This window comes from Suillus clintonianus, assembly GCF_016758775.1.
Source record: "Suillus clintonianus strain FC179 chromosome Unknown DEU56scaffold_24, whole genome shotgun sequence".
Classification (NCBI taxonomy): domain Eukaryota; kingdom Fungi; phylum Basidiomycota; class Agaricomycetes; order Boletales; family Suillaceae; genus Suillus; species Suillus clintonianus.
The window spans coordinates 476,182-485,827 of NW_024539248.1; the positions used below are offsets into that span (position 1 = coordinate 476,182).

Genomic DNA, 9,646 nt, shown 5'->3' on the forward strand with positions numbered 1-9,646 from the left:
GGGACAAATTCGAATCTGATATGAGCAACAAATGAGAATTTATATGTTCGAGCGCGCCATCAAGATCGAAACGAGAGGGAGCTGTGACACCCTGTGCCATCAGAATCAGGATACGAGTGGAGTGACGTCCTAGACGCCATCAGGATCCGAGCGGAGTGACGTCCTAGACGCCATCAGGATCCAACCGAGACTGAACCCTGTCGTCCTGGCGCTATAAATGGTTTGGATGGCGCATTACGACACCTCCCAGTGTCGTGAAACTGGCCCGCAAATTATATGTATATATAGGGTATGAGAACCGGCACTGTTGCAGCTACAATCAGCAACAATTCCCATATCATGCAAAGCAACGCACAGGTAGAACATCAGACACCAGGCTCGCTCTCTCAGCAGCATTTGCGACAATGTATTCTCGTTGGAACTACTGTTACCCTCAGGCAAGTCCTTCAGTATTGCACGTAGTACAAAACTCATACAAGATTCACTTACAGCTTCCCAATTTGCTCGGTGCATTTGCATAGTAGCTCTGATGTCGGCACTGATTGCAAGTAAGTGATAAAATTACAGAAAAACTCAGAACAAGACTTACCGTGCAAGGGATATCAAAACAATGAATCACTCAGAGCAACGCAGACTATGAGTGAGAATTTGATATCCAGATGTGTGCATCGATCTAATGGGAAAAAAAAACATCTAGGCACCAGCGAACATTGTACACGCGAAGAAGTATCCGAGCTGCATCAAGTGAGAAACCAGCTAAAAGAAGCGAAAGAGAAAATCAAGCACCTCGGGGATAGGGTGATAATGTACAGGTACAGATGGTTGGAGGAGTACTACCGCGCCGACAACCTCGAGCGTCATATGCCCAGTGGTGTCCACGTACCCGGCCTTGCTCAAATACCACAAGGTACCTCGTCTCCTGGCCTCTGCCCAGAGTTCTTGGTCGGGGATAGTATGTGAGAGATTCGGGACTGGAGGAATCGAATGAGGGCGCTTGTGGGAGGACGTATTCTGTGCCGAAGTTTAGATTCATGACTACTCCAGTATAGTATTGATACATAGTCTATCACATCATGCTTTGTGCCTGTTCTACAAGACATATCTGATCAAAACGCAGGGTAATACTACTTGTAGGCGAAATAGCAACCTCGGCGCTATTCTTCTTCACATTACATTTCGTGACAGTAAATATATGTCCGCGAGAATCCCCTTCCAGAACAAGGACCTGTTGGTTTTTTCTGCGGGGAGGAGCTGGGCTCAGATCCTTGGCGGGAATGTGGTAGTGTTGAAGTGCAGCCCCTGCATTACTGGATGTGCAGAATACAGCGATACAATCTTCAGGTGCGGGTCCGTTCGCACCGCAGAAGGGGTCAGGACAAGCCGTGAACACAAATCGTTTGTGTAACCTCCCTCCCATGAAACCTACTGCGACTTTCAACACTGCGTGATGCAGAAGGAGCATCGAGGAATACTCCTTGCCCATTAACCAGGGTAGAGGGCCTTCAATACAAAAAGATAAGCAAAAGATCTGATTGCTCCGTAGAATGCTCACCACTGTCTGTGAGTTTGTCTGCTCTGGTGTCAATATCATCTTGGGCGTCCTGGGGATCGACAGTCCAGGGGTCAAGTGTCGACGAGCTGGGTGTGATGCTCGACGATTCATGATGCGCAGGATTCTCTGGGTCGGCGGTCCAGGAAGCCCACGACGACAGGCTACTAACTACGCTGGTGGAAGAACTGGCTGGAAGCTGGACAGGTGGGGGGGTAATGCTTCGCGGCTGCATTGTTGTTATGTACGAGCTTTTCCGGATTTTACAGAAGGAAACCAAATCTGGTCCTTCCAGTATCGCCCCATTCATTCTCATCCCATAACTAAGAGTCATAAGCAATTTAGTCGCTAAGAAAATATGCGCAGCACCTACCTAGTGACGACATCATCACGTGTGAGAGTCATACGCGCCTGCCCATGCACAGCGACTGTGCAAGTGTTGGAAGCGATGCTGTATAGCGTGGCTCGGTAGCCCTTCCGATCGCCCCCAACAATGAAAACTTCTTGGCCAATGATATTATCGAATGAATCCAACTTCGCGTTGCATACCTTTATCACGAATCTGATAGGGACGTTGATCTGTCACAAGTGTCAGAAATGCATGCCTCGAAGAGATCGATACTTACGAGGGAGTGATCACTATCAGATAGAAAGGTCAAGCAAGCGTTTGGAAAGTCGACGTTTTGTACAATTCCTTTCCTCTGATACTCCGATCCACGAGCAACACTCACGACATCTCCAGGCCTCACATCGTAGCCCCTTTCCTGTGTGTATTTGAGGGTATCGGGGAGTTTGGTCCGCTGAACGACTGCTACAGGAACTCGAATTCTTGACGGTCCGACACTAGTACCCACATCGTCCCCAGCTAACATAGGGTCTGTATCCCGGAACCATAGCATTGCGCTCCCGGTGGGGAACCACTCCACGATGCCGCATTTCTTCCAGTGCTCGCCCGCAAGCACTTCTATGTGATCTCCTACTTGTATAGATTCGGACTGAGGGGGAGGCTCGAAGCGCTGCTGCATGGATAGCTGCGGGTGAAAGACGTGATGCAAGGGGCGACGATCTAAGTAGTATCTCGAAACAAGCACCTATGAAATGAGTGTTAATGAATCGTAAGATTGTAATTTATGCGTAAAACCAACCTCTTCTTTGGAGACTGCCTGACAAATGTGGAACATATCATCGCTTATTTGAATGATGTGGCCCTCCAGACCCAAGTATGGACCTGCAACGACTCGAATTTCGTCGCCAACATGAAAAATACGCTCTAGATCCTCCAGTCGAACGTCAATTTCTCTTCGATGTCTATCGAAGGTTATTTCCAAGCGCACGGAGCCAGAAGCGTGATCCGTCGAAACGACTGTACCGATCTTTGAGCGAATTTCTCCTGCAATAATCCTGACCAAATCGCCTGTGCGCAAGAATTGCATCGAAAACGCGAACAGTGTTTTCCTGACGAAGGGTGTGTCCCACGCAGACTGCATGTGCAGTTTGATGTCATCAGCATGAGGAGAGGCAACAATTTCTAAGCGATCACGGTGAAATTTTTTCACCAAGAGTCCCATGTAGTATTGTTCGCCTCTATAAGAGCATCCCACAACTTTCCCATCACGGAGAATATCGCGAACGGCCTGGTCATTAGGGAGGAGGCATCGGTCGAGTAGAGCCACAGATCCACCAGGCATGGGATAGGGAAAGTCCCGGAGAGCGATTAAGATGGAGACGAGACCATTAGGTTGATCGGAATCGAAAACGTAGCCTATGTCGCCCTTGTACTTGCCGTATTTGATCCTCACCCACCCTGGGTTAGGAAGTTTGGAGTGTGAGTGTTCAATCGCTTGACGTTCTTCTTCTGAGATTCGAACGTATTGTTTAACGGCGAAACTATGTGAGGGCGGGAGTGATGCTGCGATGGTTCTGGGGCTGTCTGCGACAACATACAACTGGCCTGCTACCCAACCGGACACAGTAACGAGAAATCCTTGACTCCGAAGGTGTTCGGCGATGTAATCTGCGCCATTTCCTGGCATGCAATGAGTGGCATACCACGACATTAAGGATGAACGTACTCTGAATATGGAGAAGGTACATTCTGCCTTCAATCGCCCGGGGGAACGAGGCGGCCTTGCGATGGCGAGCATGGCGCCCTTCTGATGAAGAAGGCGGGTTCTCTTGGATCCTATCGTAAATGTTATCGAATGCTGCTGCCAACCTATCCTTGGCTGATGGGCCAGAAAGGTGTGTGGCTGTCGGCAACCGCACAGAAGGGCCTTCTTCATCCTCTTCACCCTCTTCATCCTCTTCATCCTCTTCACCCTCTTCATCCTCTTCTTTCTCGTCTGCTTCGGTGATGATGTACGGATTCGACTATACGTGTTGTTTTAGTAGCAAAGTCGTCAGAATGATATCACACTTACTCTGAGTGGTTTACACGATTGTTTGATACGAGTGCTGGAGCCTATCCTCGACTACATCTATTTAGTATTCAAGTCATAAGGAATGATAAATACACTTACTTTAGGACGTTGACGCGATCGTTGAACGGGAGTACTTGAGAGGTGGCCGTTCATCCTCGATGAAGACGAGGGCAGAGGCATGTGTCTGGCCTTCAAGGCGTAAAGGTTTGCTAAGGCAATGCTGTCGTCGCCGTCGCCAGAGAACAACGCGTTTCTAGCATCCTTCCAGTCGTCTGCAATGTATCGATCGCCGAGGTATGAAGAAAATGCCTCATCCATCTGAGGATATGTCATGTCGGTAGTGAGGAACTGTTCAAGAATGCACCATGCGCCTTGATCTGCCAATGGCGATGGCGCCGTCCGCAAATTCCCTACCAGACACAGGCTCATGAGTGACTACAATGACGATATTTGATCATGACTCACCGTCATTAGCACTTCGCGCGCGCTTCAAGTTCGACGAACACTCATCATCACTAGAACATGCCGCGCGCTTTGACATTTTGAGAATCTAGTTAATGATAACGTCAATTACTGCAGCACATAACGAACCCAAAGACTCACATGTTACTACGTTATACTCACAATTATCCTTTCAAGACAGCAGCGAAAGAAATTTGTTTGGCAATTTGATTACGGCGGAGTCTTCATAGCAAATAATGTATTTAGACAACGTGTTCTTGCGCGCAGCAACGTTAAACTAAGTACCTCAGACATTATATATAATATTCGATGAGGAGCTCACGCTACATGCTACGTACTGTCCAAATAAATGATAAAAGTCAGAAAGAATTCTAGGTACGCGAGAAGCATTGATATACGGAACGACAATTGTTATTCAAACCCAGTCGGCAATACCCGGTATAGGACGCCTTCACAAACTTAGTATTAATGCTGTAAGGTCACTGAAACATAGATTGCTTATATTGCTCATGCATAGCAGATCAACGGTACCGACTGACCAGGCGTGTCGAGACCCACCCATATTGAGCGCACAATCTGACGTTTGTACAGCTTCGGGATATTGAGACCCTCGTTCAGCAACAAACAGAGACACTGGAAAGCCAAGGCAAGGAAGATGACAACCTTCAAGAGATCCAAAAGATCCTCTACTCGACAGAGGTAGGCACCTCATTTATACTCATCTTCATCTCTCTTTAGCTTATCCGAAACTCGCCGGCCTGAGCAGGATGGTTTCGAAGTTCCTGAGAACGCTCCTGTCGATGAAGAGGAAACTTTCTGATTGTGCATGCCGCTGGAGTATAGGAAGAAGTTTTCGTGTCATATCCTTTTACCCTCAAACCAAATGTTCATTAGCATTCACTTTACATCTTGCACGTTTTCGTTGTTCCATCTCCATGTTCGCCAATCTCTGGCCGTCGCTATTCTGGCCATCACGAATTAGCGCTTCGCTATTTAGTATCGACTTCAATGTCTCACCATTCTCTTCATTCTCTCCGCCTCTGACTTTCCCCTTCTATTGCTCAAAATAAGATGATGCAAGGTGAGTTTAGACGGGGTGGAAATGATCTTTAACTCACTAATTGTTGACCGAAAATAGCCCATTCCTCTCCAACTTACCTGTACTTTCCGGACAAGAACAAAGTCCTGAGGATTCTCCAGCTACCGGTATGTACTATGTATAATAACTTGCACCTTATGGATCAATTGCTGATACTTGCCGTTCAGAGTGATCCGGTTCGGCATCGGCTATCAATCATTGCTTTTCTCTAACTTGTGATTGCAGCACCCATTCGTCGGATTCACGGAGCACTTTCGTCTAATAGGATATCTTGCGAGCACCAACCGGGAGCTCTCGCCCCTTTACGTGAGTTTTGTTCAGAATCATCTATCTTATCTCATCGTGTTGGTTTGCAGCGTGCAGAGCATGTATCGACGAACTCAGAACACAATATTCTGGATATCGTCGGCATACTGGCTGTTCCAAGCCACAATAGAGTAATGTTTTCCGAAGTATATGAAAAGAAGAGGGTGAGATCTTGATTTTAATGGAATTTTGTCATTGACAGAATGGACATAGACCGGCGACGGCGATTTTCTGCGGTTGATCGACAGCGAACTTTGTCGCCCAAATGTATTAGGGTGTACAAGTGTTGTGTGGCCCGTGAGCATTACTTCCGGTGCACAATGTTGCTGAGAAATGATTTTGCTCATCCACAGCTTGGCATGTTGGATTCTTCCATCCGCTTCTATGTAGCACCATTCCCAGATGGATTCTCGCCTTGCAGCCCTCTCGCTGCCAGTGAGGTTGCGCCTTTGAATGACTTCATGATTCGTACCCCTCGCAGTGCCATCCAATCTCACCGCTCTTCCAAATGCAGAATTCACGTCTATACGTTCGCAAAGAGCTAATCTGCAGGCGCATTATTTATGTTTCGACAAGATATTTTGACCGAGAATGTGTTTCACGCTACACTTTGTGTATTTTCATTCGAAACAGTGATTTACTACCAGTGAGAGACTCAGGAACGACATGATCATTGGGGATGAGGTGTGTTGATATAATGTACTATTAATGATAAAGTACTGCCACAGACCTTGCAGCGCAGAGTTTGGTATGAGATCCAAGACTCAAAAACAGTACTCAGCTTGGCCAGAATGACTACGCAGACGCGGAATCGAACGCTGAGTCGGGATTGGCCAGACTAGTGCTTCGGAATACGTTAGGCGGGATTCCAATTTTAGAACTCAACTGATATTTATCATTGTTTAGTCGCTGGCTGAATCTGAATCTCGATCGTCAACATCTAAATTTAGGATTATCGATCAATTCGCGCTCCCGCAAACTACTTTGGGTGATCTGAAAGGTGAGCCCCTTTCTGTCACTTTATTGGCAGTAACGTAAACGAAATTAGATGTCTCGTATGGTACACACAGCGTGCATGGGGCCGTTACCCATCAAAGACAGAAAAATTCTAGTGAGCATTGTTTGTGATCAGTGGAAGTATCTGTACTATGTTTTATCAGACGCAAGTTGGACATATGGATGGACTCTGTCAGTCCGTTCAAATTTTTACTTTCCTGCCGGCGACTTATCGCCTCATCCAGCAACCAAATCAATTTCAACCTCAGACTGTCATCGCGCCGCACTCGCGCCATCTGGCAGCAATCAAGGACGGCTTCGACCGCATCGTGAATAGAGTGAAATCAACGCTTGGGGTGCGTGTTATCATTCTGATTAGAACAATCATCAAGAACGCCCGAAACGCCCGAATTAACTAGCTATAGATCATATCATGATAATGTACATGACGATGTGAAGCCTGAGGGCTTTGTACCACAATACCATTAGAATCAATACCTGCTGTAGCATATCACTATTCAACTCACCACTACTATCCTTTCATGGCGCCCAGTTTGAATATCTATCATCCTGCAACATATACCACTACATACATATGCATCTAGCAGCAGCAATACATTGTGATGACTACCACGCGATAATCGGCTGACATTTCATGTAAGACTACATACAAATCTAACATGCGAAGGAACAATCAATTCAGCGAAGCATCCGTGTGCACGTGACTCCTATGGCAGAGTGATTGCTAATTTTATCATCGTACGTACTGTGCATCTCATCGTGTGAACAACCTCGTGCCAGCACGTTGGCAAGTCGAACCGTCATCATGGCCACAATGGTACATTTTATCTTGAGTTCCATTGAAGCTACTTACTCAATCTGTTATGCAAGATCCCAGCTGAGGGAATTGACCGAGACATTGAGCTGCTCAGTCGCAGTGTTCCTGTCTGGCCGACACAGCTACGGCGGTACACCGAAATAACACTACCATGAGCGTGCATTGCTACTGTGACCGACATTGAGTACTAATTATGTGGTCAACAGCGAATCTTTAGGTCGCGATTACAACGTGCAGAAGATGCAGATCGACTTCGCTCAGTTCGTTACCTTTATTTGTGATAAAGTTGATTTAACTGCGATATCGACAGCCGTGAAGTGCGCGGGCATTGGGAAGAGTTTATTCATCCGTCAGGAGCTATATACCACTACAATGCGAAAAGTGTGAGTACCGCCTTATATTTTAAATTTCATGCTCACTTATTAGCGATAAAGAAAACATACACAGGGATGAACGTGAGGGACTGTTCCAACGAACAGCTCCAGAAGCTCGAATCTTGGATCAAGGTGTCAAGATCCAGACTAGATGGAAAGCCGTGGTTGTTGATCGTCGAGCCGATCTTAGCGAGAGGGAAGGAGATCTACCCGTATTACTACGTGGTACCCGAGAATCGCGTCATTACCTGGATCGAGCCCGTGGATGGCTACCTCCTGTTTCAAGAATGTACAACGGTATGGCACTGGAACCACAAAAGTACGTTACGTTTTTTGTGTATCGATTGAAGTTTATTGTATAGGACTTGAACTGGAGGCCCAATATTGGTGAGCGATGTTCTGACGGAAACAAACCAGAACATTTCTCACTGTTGGAATAGGAAACACGTTGAATATTTTCCGCATGGGATTGAAATTCATCGTTCGGAGGTGAAAACTTTCCGACTGCAATTGAATTGGTATCGCGTAGGTGAGTTGTTTATATTGTAGCGCCAGATGACAATAATCTAATTGACGAACAGAGGCCTTAGCCTTGGAACAATCTATTGCGGGCTCAATATTCTGGACCTTGGAACAAATGAAAGAAATGATTGCTGAGCTAGCTACTGCAGGTACGCACCCTGATTTCAATTTGGGTCTTCAAGTTGATGGCCGAAGGACAGAAGGACTTGCAAGAAGTGATGGAGTCATGGAAGAGCAAGGCGTCGCAATCTGCGGTACGTGAGTCTTGTAAAAACAGGCGATTTTGAACTTATATCGTTACATTCTGGCAGGTAAATTATTCCACATACTCCGTATGATGTCCCTTTCTCATATCAGACGTTGTTGATTGAGGCGCAAAACAGGACATCACGAATATCTGAACCACCATGGCCAACCCGAAGCTCGCTTGATGCGAACACATTCACTGGGTGAGAGGCGCAGAGATCTGGAAAAATCTCCCTTCATCACTGCCGTTGCCGTTGCCATGCTCTGGATCCCAATAATGGTGCTCAGACGACTCCAAAAAATCTACGTTGATGGTCTTGTCAATGGGGTCGACATGAAGGCATTCATAGACGATTTCAGTGCACAAGCTAAATCCCAAACTACGGTTGTAAGTGCTATGTCACTGACCTATGAAGGCGCTTACCGCTTAGGCTGCTAGGCAAGTGTCATCATGGCAGTTAACGCCAGCATTCTTGCCATCCCAGGTTTGGGTTCAACACTTGCTACAAAGACGCTATGCTCCATATCTTTTGTTTTCAGTGTCTACTGCATTATCGCATGCACGATGGCACAACAATTTGGTCAACGAATGCGATCCCTTGACTTTGCGGTTCGACCATTTTCTTATTTCTACCGTCTGAATTTGACATTAGTGCTTGGATAGGCGTATTACCTGCAAGGCAAGATGGCCAGTTTTGTGATTATTGCAAGCATACCAAGTCTTTTATATCTCTCGAGGTAACCAAACATTCGATCTCATTGCTTGTGTTACTCACAGCAACAGTTTGGCCTTTACCATTCTCGGATTTCTCACAGGGATTTTCGAAGCTGAAT

At 46.5% G+C, this 9,646-nt stretch overlaps 3 protein-coding genes across 3 annotated transcripts; 2 read left to right on the plus strand and 1 right to left on the minus strand.

Annotated features, from left to right (window-relative positions):
- Positions 1–693: 693 nt before the first annotated feature.
- Positions 694–4,510, minus strand: DEU56DRAFT_911316 (uncharacterized protein; the record flags this gene model as incomplete). The annotated part of the gene is made up of 11 exons (XM_041357274.1): positions 694–735; positions 787–1,011; positions 1,094–1,500; positions 1,553–1,872; positions 1,923–2,128; positions 2,176–2,640; positions 2,695–3,575; positions 3,622–3,919; positions 3,970–4,020; positions 4,069–4,379; positions 4,435–4,510. 11 exons carry the CDS (start codon positions 4,508–4,510, stop codon positions 694–696), a joined length of 3,282 nt encoding a protein of 1,093 aa, XP_041210083.1.
- A 992-nt stretch (positions 4,511–5,502) lies between these two features.
- Positions 5,503–6,381, plus strand: DEU56DRAFT_911317 (uncharacterized protein; the record flags this gene model as incomplete). The annotated part of the gene is made up of 7 exons (XM_041357275.1): positions 5,503–5,512; positions 5,570–5,637; positions 5,698–5,706; positions 5,756–5,836; positions 5,887–6,000; positions 6,050–6,133; positions 6,190–6,381. The coding sequence occupies 7 exons, from the start codon at positions 5,503–5,505 to the stop codon at positions 6,379–6,381; spliced, it is 558 nt and encodes a 185-aa protein (XP_041210084.1).
- Positions 6,382–7,658: 1,277 nt separating this feature from the next.
- On the plus strand, positions 7,659–9,453 carry DEU56DRAFT_911318 (uncharacterized protein; the record flags this gene model as incomplete). Its single annotated transcript, XM_041357276.1, has 13 exons — positions 7,659–7,670; positions 7,724–7,800; positions 7,877–7,930; positions 7,981–8,053; positions 8,105–8,363; positions 8,407–8,431; positions 8,485–8,573; positions 8,626–8,715; positions 8,767–8,820; positions 8,878–8,898; positions 8,950–9,200; positions 9,252–9,297; positions 9,353–9,453. 13 exons carry the CDS (start codon positions 7,659–7,661, stop codon positions 9,451–9,453), a joined length of 1,152 nt encoding a protein of 383 aa, XP_041210085.1.
- Positions 9,454–9,646: the final 193 nt, after the last annotated feature.